We start from the raw sequence: 14,195 nt of genomic DNA on the forward strand, positions 1-14,195 counted from the left end.
TACCGACGTGCTCTGATTGGTTTAAGCCATACCGAAATATATTTTTATAAAAATAAATAAAATAAGCGAATTTATCCCCCCCCCCATTTTTTACGGTTTACATTTAATATTAATCTGGAAGACATATACAGCAGGAAAGATCAAATCCAGAAACCTAAATTCAGGAAATATAAAAATTACAAATATTTTTTGTGTGTGTTTCTTCTTAATATTATTTTGATATAACTAAAAAAATTAGCTACGAAATCACATATTCCGTTAAAGTTTACATATTTATACGTTTTGGGCATTAAGTAATCATCTCCCCATATGTAATTGATGGGAAAGTAACAAACGTTCAACAACAAGTTTCAATGATTGCATAAATTATCTAATAAAGGCACGAAAATCATAGAAAAATAAGAATTATTTAATTGCTGCATCATATGTTGAGTTATTACTTTCATATAGTTTTTATACTTCTGTGCATAAACAACATTAGTTACTTGTATTACTAGTATTATTAGTAATATTTATTATTATTATTAATAATTAGTATTAGTAATATTACTAGAAATATTTAGAGAAAAAAATTATATAATAAAAATTAGATCGTGTTGATATTCACTCGTATCTTCCATAAAACTAATGAAATGTATAAGGTTTGAGCCAAATAAGCGAAAACTGCACTATTATGAGTGCAAAACCTTGCCAAAAAAATGCCAAGGCTTAAACCAATCAGAGCACGTCGGTATCCTTTGCCATAGACTTAGTCTGTACAATTTGCGAACTCGCATTTAAAACTGCTTTATTAAACTTAAATAATCAAAATACAGCATGGTTAAATATAATGCACTCTTATGCCATCAAACCCAGCTCAGTCAACTTATTAATTTCATGCACTTATTCTTTTGAATAGATTTTTTTAAGAATTTTAAAATAATGATGCTTTATACTATTGTACGAGTTTTTGCCAATGCATTTTACGTATTTTTATTACTTTAGTATTTGTCTTTTTGTTGACTTTTTTTAAAATTTGATTATTTTTCATTTTACACTTTTGACTTGGCACAGCTTAGCTAAAGATGGTCTTTATACCGTAAAAAATGCCAGACAAAGTGACAGCTGGACAGACTTGGTGATAATTTAATGAAGTACTTTTTTATTAGTTTAGCCGAAAGGATTTGTAAAACACAATGTTGTGAATCAAAAGTTCCAAATTTCTTTTCTGATTTAAAATTAATTTTGAAGAAGATTTAAAATACAGCTTAATTACCTTTTACCAAAGTTTGTGATGAATCAAAGCAAAAGTTGCCATTTTTTTTTTCATTTTTTTACGGTATTTGAAATTATTTTTTTAACTTTAGAACCAAAAGAAAACAAAAATTGCGTTTTACAATGATACATTGAATTGGCAATATTTGATAGAATCAAACAATGATTGTTGCAAACTCTAATTTATTTGAAATTTTGAAGTTTCATCAGCATTTTATATAATCGAAATTTTAGAATGAATAAAAATCATTTTACTTCCTTGTTCAATTTAAAATCAATACCAAGCATTTGTATGCAAATTCTTTGGAATTGAACGCGTACAATGCTTTTTGACGTATTTAGTTCATGCTCATAATGAATTTTTATCGATTTTCTTTTCTCTTTTTCTCTTCTTTTCTTTCTTTTTTCTTTTCTTTTCTCAACTCGGTAATTCTTCAAAAGCAAATCAATAGATTTGGCGCATCATTTGGTACCAGCCATTTAGCTTACCTAAATAAAGTATTTCTGTTTTTTAGAGTAAGCTTTCGTAGCGGGTGTGTAAAAATTTTAATATTGTTCTCTCTACTAAAAGAAATCATGAAATTTCGTTAAAAAAAGGATATATATATTAAATATTAGCTTTTAGTGACACAATTACATTTAAAGTTATTTCCAAAGAAGCTTTCTATAAATCTAAATGCACAAGAAACCATCATATAAAGATGAAATTTTCGTTAAAAACGAACTTGGTCCAGTCGGCTTTATTTTTTCGGTGTTTATATGCATTGGGAACTCCAAGATTGATTAACCATGAAAAAGGTAAAATTTTGATGATTTTTTGCAAGATATCTGTAATTCTTAGGTGTTTCATCATTCCATACAGTCTAATATGGAATACTCATATGTTGGTAACAAAATGCAAAAGTTTTCGTTGCTCGAAATTGATGGTATCTTATATAATGCGTGAGTTATCAGCTATTACGATTTTATACATCGCATACACAAGGAGAAAACGTATTAGATATTTAATGAAAACAATTCAAATTCTGGATAGAAAGTATCAATTGAAGTTAACGAAATACCAGTATTTAATAAACTTAATTACGGTGATATTCTTTACTATTTGCTTATTTCTTGTTACTGTAATAATCGCTGCATTGTCCATCGATCCTGCTGGAACGCTAAATAAGTTAGAAGACTTGACTTTTCATTCTGAAATAAATGCAAATTTGCCCACTGATGTAATATTTTTCGCGCTTTTCATGATATTAACAAGAATAACAAAAGATGTCATTCCAATTCTTCTGACTTTGTTTTATATTCTGTTATGCTTGCTTTTGACAAATTTAGCTCAACAAACTGCAGAACAATTGAATGTCTCCAACAAGCAAAATACTTTTCAAACTTTCACTCGCAATTATGGCAATTTGCACAGATTGGTTACTTTGACAGAATCGGCATTATCGCTGCAAGTGTTTTGGCTCATGGTTTTTCAATTCATAGTTGTATTCTCAATATTATCAGTAATTCTCGGATATTACGTTTTCACTAATTCGATCTTTTACTATATATATTTCACGTTTGCGGTATTGCACAGTATTTCATTCTTCGCTATTATGTTCTTCGCTTCTCGAGTAAATAAAGTAGATGAAGATTTGAGGCATAAAGCGAAACGCATTGCTTTCAATCTGAGCTTGAAGAATGAAACGAAAGAAATTGGAGAATATATAACAAAATTCATGAAATCAAGGTGCCATTTAGTGCTCACCGCTTGGGATGTCTTTCACTTGACAAGAGGTCTTCTGTTTACTTCCATCGGAGTTTTGATTACTTACAATTTATTAATTCTACAGCTGGATATGCCTTCGAAAATAAACTCTTGATATAAGATTTTGCTACCAATATCCAGAAAGAAAATTGTAATAATATACTTTGTATACCAAAAGAAGAGATAAAAGAATTCAGTACATCGGTAATTCTTTGTTAATGAAACAACTTAAAAAGGAATACAAAAAAAAAAAAAAAAAAAAAAAAAAAAAAAAAAAAATCAGCAGTTCCGATATTTTAATCATTATTTTAATAATAATTGATACGATATTTTGCATCATCAGTTGTTCTTTTGCTTAGCCAATAAAGCATGTTTTTAATAGAAAGTGTCAAACTGATTTTTAAAAAAAAGATTGGTTATTTTTTCACGAATAATAAATGTACTAAATTCAAGAGTTATTCGAAAACCTTTTAAAAAATAAAATTTTTCTTAGTTATTCGCAGATTTAATTTTTTTCTCCTTAAAGTTTAAAGTTTCGAAGAATTCAACTTCATTAGGCTTATGAATTATGCTCTGTTAATTTTTACCCTCATTAATGCAATGGATTTTTTTTTTTTTTTTTTTTTTTTTTTTTTTGGAGAAGCTATTAGGATTCTAAAAATGTCGTTTCGTGCTATAAATTTTGCATATTTAAGTAACACATATTATTTGGTTATTGTCTTGTATACATACGTACTCCCATCTACAGTAAAATATTTTTTCGATTCATTGCTTTTTTAATAAAAAATTGGAAAACTGTATTGTTATACCATAAAAATCAGAGCTTAGAAAATAGACAGAGAAAGGATAAACGGAAACTTTAAAAGTATTCGAAAAAATTATGTAAAAATAAAACGAATTTTACAAATGAAAATGAATGCAAAAATTATTTAAATGAATTTTTTTTAATATACCACGTTTTTGAAAAGATCTAAAAAGTATACTATAATTCCTCCTAGTTCCATGCAAATTTATAATCCCATATATTCTTAACATCATACAAAGTGTCCTAAAAATGTATGATCAAGATTCTAAATTTTTAAAATTTACAAATTTTCAGGACGAATCTAGCTCTTTTTTAATACCATATTCATTAATTGTAACTAAATAATATATTTTTTATTTTTAGTTTATAAGCAAAATTTAAGCTAACTTCCCGATGAGTTAATGGCTTGGCGCCATCTATTGGTAATAAAACTTTTTAATCCATTGTAAAATTTGTACAGAAAAAACAAACAAATAGGTAAGAAAACAAATTAAAATTGCATCGCCATCCAATTTCGACTTTAAATATAAGTTCAGTCGGTATCTCATCGGGAAGTTACTTTAAAATACAATTGCAAAATTTGCACTCACACAGAGGAGGTAGCGAATAATGAATAAGTCAATTTAATAACCTATTAACTTTTTATGATTTATTTTAGTTTTTTTCCTTATTACTTTAACAGCTTTGAAAACATACAAATTTTTATTTATAATTCTCGACTGGGCACCTTTTTTCTAAGCTTACCATTAAAAAAATGGCAGTAACACTAAAATTCACAATTTATATGCATGATAGTAACGAATTTCAAGAAAACTTATACAAAAACAATAGCTACCACTTTTATTTTAAATAATTGAATCCTTATATCGGAGTGAGAGAAAATGTGCGAAAATCTACATTCTCATTCTCGTGTTAGCCACTGTCAGAACGGTAGCACGTTCGAGGATAGGAGCAAGCGCTGTTGTGTTTATCACTCTGACGAAATGATAACCGACTGCGAACATAATGACGCGCCTCTATTCCCTCCAGATTATTGTATCCTCTGCGAAGAAAAGGGGTATGTCAAGCAGCAAATTCTCATTCTGGAGGCAAGACAGAATGGCCTAAATGACAATCTGGAAATGATTGAAAACAACCCGCTCTTCAGTACGCAACATCCTACAATCTCGCAACTTGGGAACCAGAAAATTAAACTACGAAAGGAGCTGGAAGAGGCCGAGGGTAAGAAGATTTCTATCAGTTCTTATCAGGACTCAAATTGCAAATCCCCATTTCAGACCTCCCAGACCCCTAATAAGAACGATAATGATTTTGAAATTCCGACTAAAAGCAAAACTAAGACCAAACACCATACTGTAATGTCTTGTTCCTGACCGATCAAATAAGAGAGCAGCGTAACAAACAATTACTTTATTTACAGCCTTACATATCTACACAAAAACAACTTGCTCTCGTCTAGGTTAATATTATTTACAAAATTGACACAATAGTTGAAAGTTCTTCATGAAATTGTTCCTCAATTAATTCGGAAAATAAACAGACACACCCACACATACAAAAAAAAAAAAAAAAAAAAAAAAAACATGAACAGGCTGTTAACTCAAACGGCTACTGCAGAGGTAGTACCAGAAATCCAACGATCTTTATTGGGTGAGTCTTAACACAGAGGCCCGAATTACACGGAGCTTCACACAAAATCAAGAACACCTTCGAACGCTAATGTCTCTTCGACTCCTCCTTAAAAACGGCTCTCCCTGCTCTACTTACTTCTTAAAAAATACCGCATTTTATTTCCGTAAAATCTCCATCTCTCATTGTAGCACTTGAGCTCCTTATCACCCAATAGCTGTTCAGCAATGCTTCCTCAATGGTCTCCAGTCGATCGTGGAAATGTCGATTAATGATTCATCTTTGTAGCTGATTCTTCCCGAACATATGTTAATTATAGTCCCTTCATAAGGGAAAAAATAATTTAACATCTGGATGGTTTGACATTCTTATTCCTTGAAGATTTGACGGATGATCTCTTTGAAACGACGAAATGCACATCTGCGGTTCTTTGGATACAACTAATGACCAGACACTGATTCTACTGGAAAAGAGGTTCCCCATCTGGCAGTTCGGATGTAACAATGGGTGTGTGTGTGTCAATTAACAATGTGGAGGGGTATAAGAAAGATCTGGCCGGAATGCTAATTATCAGGCAAGGAAAACAGGGAGCGTTACACCATCAATCCCTGTATCAACGAACAACAAATTTTCGCCACTAACTGATGACAGTAAAATTAACGAAGGGGTGGAAATAATTTAAACTGAAATGCCCCTAATAATGCTTAAATACACAAATTATTTTAAAGAAATCTCAGAACAAATTAATAAAATGTGTGGTAACACTACTAATAAACTCAATAGAAGTTTCATCAAGATTTTCCTCAGCAGTATAGATCAACATAAGGCCATATAGACTTTTTGCAAACAAGGATATGATTGTTTCATCATCCCCCCCCCCCACCAAAAAATAAAAGCAATTATTAACGGTCTGCCCCATGAACTGAAATTGTCTTGCTAAAATTGAAGGCAATCTGAAAAAAGGATTCCAAGTCACTAGAGTTGTTCAACTTACACAAAACAAAACCACAACAGAAAATTCTGATCTACACAGGCAGTGGAAGAAATGTTTAGACAGCAATCTCTTTCGGTGGTCACAATGACCTGCATGTATTACGGTGTGAGATATCGAGACGTTGATCCATATGCCGTTGTTTGGTAATGATTTCTTTCTGGTGGATGATAATGCACGACCACATTGAGCTTGGTTTATTGAGGACCATCTTGAAGGGCAATGTTCATGCGTATTTCTACCAAATTTCTTATCTCTATGTGTATTCGTTCTCAAATTAGAAACGAAAGGCAGGCTGTACATGAATTTATTGAGGCCAATGTAATGAATTTGATACACGAAGATCATCCAGACAGTGTTTCTCACATCGCTAAAAGGCACAAACTAAGTAGATAGTGATATATGCGACAACCAGAACTTCCAAGATAGTTAAATGCCGTTATAGAGCATGTGTATGTCGGCTCCCCTTTCTCCCAAGTGCTGAACGTTACTGCGCAACACTCAAGAGTTGCGATGAGCCATTCAAAACAAGAGGCGCAAAATGCTCAGAGCTGGAGTTGATATTCCAAGTCAACGTCCGCCCGCAATACGGTTATTTTCACAAAAAATCAACAGCAGAAATTTCGTTGGCTGCTGTTTGACCATCAATCTTGTCCTAATTTTGCTCCTAATGACTTCCACCTATTCTTACAGTTGAAAATAAATGAAGACAAATAGATAACAAGTGACATATTGGTTTCATTCTAGGCAGCAGACTTCAATAATATTGGACTACAAGTTATCTTACTGTGTGACGATTTCAGTGGCTATATTGAGAAGCATATGAAATGTTGTATCTTACAAAATAATTTTTTTTCTCTTTATGGGCTAAGGGAAATACTTTTACCAAGTATTGCTGGCAGCAGTCTGCTTCAGAACGATTGTGGAGAGTTGGGACATTAAGGAATATAACTTAAGAATACTGTTCGTCAACGGATTCCATCTCATTAAGGCGCGGAACGATGAGCACATTTCCGGTATTCACCTTTGACTTTCGATTTCCCCCATTAGATACTTTTTAGTTCAATTTTTTTTTCACGTGTATGTGTGTGTTGTTTCTGACTGCATTTTATTTTAACTCAAATTTTCGTATTTATATGGCTAGTTTAAATGGCAAAAACGTTTTAGTAATTACTTCATGTTATATATTTAAAATAATATTTTTAAGTAAAAAAATCATTAATAATGTTCTTTTAATATCAAAATATCATGTATTTTAAAGATAATATTTTGAAGAGGCTCCATATTTACAACAATAAATTAAATTTTTTAAAGTTTTCATCCACTATTTTGCCAAATGTGCAAAAGCCACTAAGCAAAAATATATACAAGCTGGTCAATGCTTTGAGATTTTCAAAGCAACTCAATCGCATGATTAACAAAAAGCACAAGACACCATTTTTACTTCAGTTTTTATTTATAAAAACATCACGCGACAACATGTTCTTGACGTGCAGATGCCCCAAGAGTCCTGTGATTCACCATCAAGTAATCAGAATATTCTTGATATGGAGACTTAACAAGGGGTTGATCTTTCCACAAATCAGGTGTCAGGTAGCTATAGGTCTTCTGAATAGCCAAGTAAGTTGCTTTAGCTAAAAGAGAAAAGGCTCAATTATAATAACTAGTCAATAATATACAAGACTTAACCGATTAAGAAAAATCTTAAAATGTTAAATTATGTAATACCTTACTATAATAATGCAATTTTAAAGTACATAAAAAGCTGCATGAAAGTACATAGCCAATATATGTGAATATATACAACATAGGATTGTGCAAAAAGAATTTTATGCATAATCCTTGAACAGAACATTTGCTATTGATATTAAAAACTAAATTCATTTGATCTTTTTCAATGCAATAGGATTATATCAATGATTTTTTTTTAACTGAGTGTAACAAGAACATAATGCATAATTTCATACATAATATCCATTTCAATATTTTTAATATTAAATGTTATTTATAAAATTTAAAAGTATTTTATCAATAATAAAAATGAAAAAATTACCAAAGTTTCCTAGTGTTGCTGTTGATCCTCTAGCTGAAGTATAACAGTCTTCAATACCTGCCATAGTTAACAATTTTTTAGGGACTGGTGCAGATACAATACCAGTACCTCTGGGAGCAGGAATAAGCCTCATGACAACACTGCCACATTTACCAGTAACCTGAAACAGAGAAAGCATTAAACATGATGTTCAAGTTCAATGCACACCATTTTGATAATGCATGCGTGAAATTTTAATACATAGAACACTGGCAGATGGTTAAAATGCAGGATTGTGAAATTAAATTTAATTAAATGCATTAAACATTAATCTCCTATAAAATATTGCTAAGCCATTTTAATGATCAAACATCATATGTAGATACACTTCACAACACAAAACTTGCATTAATATTTGCAACACACACACAGATAATATGATCATTCAAGAGTTACTCTATACACCAAGATTTAAATACTAATGGACTGCAACATGGATTTATGACTCAGAATTGATTTCAACATTTTTAGTTCAGAGACGAAAAATTTCATCATGGCATCCATGTTCTCATTCAAAAAAAAAAAAAAAAAAAAAAGAAAAAGTCTAATAACTATTCTAGCATAATTCACAAAAAAAAAAAAAAACAGCAGAATAGTAATTTATAAGGATATAAAACAAGTGTCTGCAAAGCAAAATAACTAAAACCAAAATGGAATTAATTTTATTTGCTTTAAAATTTAATTTAGGAGCCTTTCAAGACATGTGAAGAAAATGTTTTCATCAATGTTCTGCAAAACTCCATTGGCAAGTCAAATGTGGAATTTCATTTTTAAATAAAATAACAAATATTTTATAGTAACTTTAAAATAGTTCACATGATTATTGACTTTTTTACCTTGCAAGGTACTGTATGGGGCGAACCAATTTTATTTCCCCAGTAACCTCGTCGGACTGGAATAATGGTCAGCTTAGCAAGCATGATGGCTCCTCTAATAGCTGTAGCTACTTCTTTGGAACACTTAACACCCAGACCAACATGGCCATTATGGTCTCCCATGGCTACAATAGCCTTAAATCTTGTGCGTTGACCAGCTCTAGTTTGTTTCTGGACAGGCATAATCTTCATGACATCATCTTTCAAATTACTTCCAAGGAAGAAATCAATGATTTCACATTCCTAAGATAAAACAGTGTAAATGGTTAAAATTAGCCAAGGTTTATCACCTTAATTTTTTTTCTTGCATCTAATCATAATAAATGACAAATTTAAATTAAAATATACTTGGCAAATATTAATTCTGGATTTTTTAAAATACACTTTCAACAAAGTTTTGAAGGACAAAATGTAAATCTTTAATGCCACGTTTGCCTCAGATGTGGTGACTGTTGAAATCACAATACTGTCATTAATAAAAGTATACATCATTGGTTAAGCCAATTTTCAAGCCTACAATAGAATAATGAAAGTATTAACATAATATGTGAATGTTTTTAATATATAATTTTTACTTTATTATTACACTGGAATATACATTTTAATTATATTACTCTTATATATTGTTAATTAACTTGCATATTTATGGCATGATGAACAAGGATTATTTATACTACTCATAATGACTACATATATGCATAGGAAAAGAATTAAAACTTCTACATTTATATTTTTCAAAAAGCAAAGTGTAAAAAGCAACAAGTTTATTGCATGCACCTGCAAGCTTTAAGAACAAACTAGTAAAAATTATTAAAATTTTAACCTCAGCTCTGGTGACCAAGAAATCATAGAATAATCATACCATGATTTTCTCATCATTGGTTATTACATTTAAAAAAAAAAATAATGTACCATATTTGATGCTATTTTAATAAATAATAAAAATATTTATAAATTACAAAATTTGAGTAACAAATAATAATCATTTATATGTTTAAAGAATTTAACTTTACACTATCTTGTTCTAAAAACATGCACATGCATTTGCAAACTTCTACAATGACAAAGTAGAGCAGATAATTAAAATGTTTTTGACTGCTGGTCATAAAAGAATCATATGACACTTATTAGAAATAATGAAACTAAGCAGCAAAAAAATATCAAGATAAAAGGATAATGCCACAAATAAATTTATATGATATACAAAACACTTACAATTTATCAAACAGAAATTATTAGATGGTTAAAATATATTTTCAAGTATATCAGGATTGCTGCTATTATAAACAATAGAAGTAAAATTAGAGACAGGATTCATTAAAAATAAAATTTAACCCTTATATTATAGAAAATATAAATAAGAAAATACCTTAATAGGCAGTGAGAATAAATAAATCTCTTCTAATGACTTGATTTTACCATCTTTCACAAGTCTCCCCAGTTTGGTCACAGGAACCCATTCCTTCTCTTCCTTGCCACGTCCACGGCCCCTGCCGCGACCTCTGCCACGTCCACGACCCCGGCCTCCTCTACCGCCACCACCAAATCCACCTCGGAATCCTCCACGTCCACCGGCAGGAGCAGCGTCCGCCATACTGTAAAATAATTTTTATTAAAATTAAGAAAGGCAACATTTTAATTCCATTTAAGTATTTAAATATTTTCATTACTTCAAAATGCACCAAAAAATACCCCGACTTCTCCCCAAACCACTAAACTTAAATGCTAATTAATGTTCAAATCTATCTTCATGACAAAAAAAAAAAAAAAAAAAAAAAAATTCATAATAGATATGATTTCCATCATTTCAGTTAAAAAACAGCCACAAGTATAATTGTACAAAAAACCGTTCACATTTATATTACTGCATCTCTATAGAGCAGAATACTCTAATTGCTACATATTTAAATAACAATTTTTTATGATTTAACTAACAAAATTTAAACAAGATATCTTCAAAATTCAATTTTGCTCCTGCATTATGCAAATGTTATATAATGCAAAAAAAAAAAAAAGTGTCAACTAGTACTGCTACTTTAGTTATACATCTTCCAATTGTACAAATTCTAGATTTTATAACTATTTAATAATTACACAAGCAATTAGATAATTTTGATGTATTTTTAAAATGGTTTCGATAATTCAAACAGACTGAATTATATTATTTGAACCTATTGCTCAAGTAACACTGTACAAGACACCTATTTACTTGTGTCACTTACTCCAGTATTGGGAATCCACATGTTTTCATCTTGTAATATTTACTTGTAATCTATTAGATATCTAGGCATCATTCTTTATTAATAAATGAGTAGTATCCTGAATGTCAAATGCATTAAAGTGAGTTTACATGAAACCAGTTATAAGATTCCAATAAGACCATATATGTCCCAAAAGAGTGGACAATAGCAAATGCTAGTCTGAATAGGACAAGCACTCGCTGTTGTAGTTTTTGTATATAAGTGATCTTACTGGATTAATAAAACTGCTTGATGTAAACTCACCTTTTGCTTTCTTCAATAATGTTTGGTAATGATTTAGTTCGCTTGTGAACAAATTTGTCAAAGTCAAAAAATTTAAGAGAGAATTTTGAGCACCTGTTATTTGATAGCTTGAAAGATTTCAACAAACTCTCAGCAAATAATAAGAATGATTTTTTTTTAAGTGGAGAGAGGCACAAAAAAAGAATGGATTCAATTCATTTCTTAAACTCCCAAGTGATATATTTACATTAACTGTGTGAGAGACATGAGCAAAGATTTATGTAGCTTAACCCTTTCTACGGCAGTGGGAAGTATGCTTCCCACCAAATTTATCAATCTTTGTATGAAATTATGTAGGTTGGCATCAATTCTGACAAATTTTTTTAGAAAGACAGAAACTTAGATGCTTCAGTTCTTTATCTCACACAAAATGATGTGTCTTGTTTTTTTACTTAATTATTAATTAACCAAATTAAATTTACCTAATAAGCTAAATGAATCCTTTTACTTATTCCAATTTCAAGCCTAAAAATATTTTAACATAATATGACTAGAAAAAAATGGCCCTTTAAAGGGTTAAAGAAAAAGTATGAATTAGTGAAAATTAGCTCCAAAGACAAAAATTTAAAATCTAGACTAATAATTTTTTTTACAGACACTTTATTTATCTGACATGGACACTGATGATGATTACAGGCAACTTAATGAGAAGAAATTTATGAGTAAAAGTTAAAACAGTTTAGTTGAAAAAATGGATTTTTATGGTAAAAACAATATTTTTATAGAAAGTTAAATCAAAACAATTTCAATGAACACTGGAGGAGCATTATTCTATCACCCAAGAATTTACTTTTTGTTGGCCACATTTCTAAACTCCAGATATGCTAATACATCAATCACTATGGAATTTCATTAGAAGACTTGGACATTACTGGCTGCTATGGTATTAAAAAGTGACATTACACTTCTATTCAAAATGTATGATACGAGTACCATTATAATGGTACTTTCACTTTATTTTGCTGAATTACTTATTTTATATCTTTTATTGTACTTGGATAGGGAAACAACTAGATCAAGATTTTCAAATAATGAATTAGGCTGTTTCTATAAGTTAAACAAGATTTGAGTGGATGAAATCAAACATTTAATGAAACAGTCTGTGACCTCAAAATATATTTTTTCTATCTACTTGATGCATCTTAAATCATAAAAACTATGAAACATTCACATAAATCTAAGTTGTTTCCTTATAAAATTTAAGAGAATTGTCAAAATATTGTATTTTGATGTAAACTTTTAAGGGATGAATTTGTCCACCGGACACTAATCTTTTTCTTTCTTGCAACTTCTTTTTGGACTATTGCATTAAAAAAGTATGGAAGTATAACTGTACAAAATTATGTTCATGTGAATATAAGGGAGTATCTTACAGTATGAAATACAAAAATGGCATGTTACAAAGCAAAACTTTTCAACATATAGTTAGTTATACGTCTTGCAAACATAGCATTTCCAGAAGATTAAATAGTAGAAATTAATTTCCTAACAGGAAGAATTTAAATATACTTTTCCCCACCTTGTAGTGTTGATATCAAAAGGAGCAGATATCAATGAATACTTTATTATATTGAATTCCATTATTTTAGAAATAAATTTCGATCATTTGAACTTCACGAGCCCATTTCAGATTGCAATCCTAAAATCTAGCATATCCAAAAATTTTAAGATTGCAATTAATTACTTTTAACCACATCAGAAGGCAAAGGTTAAATTTCTTACAGAACTAATAAACTAAACTATCCCCAAAACACTCTAGAATAACTGTTATCTTCGAGGTTTTATTCTTGTACCGGCAGAACACAGCCATTATCCTCTTTCATAGTTCATTTTTAATGGTACAATTCCGAAATTAAACAAAGTTATTACTTTGTTTATGTTCATAATGAGAATTTATTTTGTTGATGTTATTTTTTAACGTCAAGATTCGATTTCAGGAAAACGCGAATAGCGTATACTTAATATTTTAATAAAATTATAAATATTTTAATAAATAAACGAATAAATTATAAAAGAACTGATAATTAATCCCTTTAATCAAATAATATACATATATTTAAAACATAAAATGACTGTTTCTAAAGATTAAAAAAGATTGATATTTCTACTCACGCAGTACCACGTTTATTCTTTAAGGTGGTGGGAAATAATGAATTTTCAAAGTCGTTGCCAACGGGTTAAAACACAAAATTCGAGATTTCAAGAAATTGCAAATATGGCTTGCATTATTTAAGAATTTATATTAGAAGTAAAAATAGT

General features: G+C 30.0%; 1 protein-coding gene across 1 annotated transcript; it reads right to left on the reverse strand.

Annotated features, from left to right (window-relative positions):
- Window positions 1-7,863: 7,863 nt before the first annotated feature.
- LOC129989131 (40S ribosomal protein S2-like) lies at window positions 7,864-14,086 on the reverse strand. The gene is made up of 5 exons (XM_056097461.1): window positions 14,049-14,086; window positions 10,763-10,988; window positions 9,355-9,636; window positions 8,480-8,639; window positions 7,864-8,060 (listed from the first exon to the last, which is right to left on the reverse strand). The coding sequence occupies exons 2-5, from the start codon at window positions 10,985-10,987 to the stop codon at window positions 7,894-7,896; spliced, it is 834 nt and encodes a 277-aa protein (XP_055953436.1). The 5' UTR covers window position 10,988; window positions 14,049-14,086; the 3' UTR covers window positions 7,864-7,893.
- Window positions 14,087-14,195: the final 109 nt, after the last annotated feature.

Source organism: Argiope bruennichi, chromosome 10 (genome assembly GCF_947563725.1).
Source record: "Argiope bruennichi chromosome 10, qqArgBrue1.1, whole genome shotgun sequence".
Lineage (NCBI taxonomy): Eukaryota > Metazoa > Arthropoda > Arachnida > Araneae > Araneidae > Argiope > Argiope bruennichi.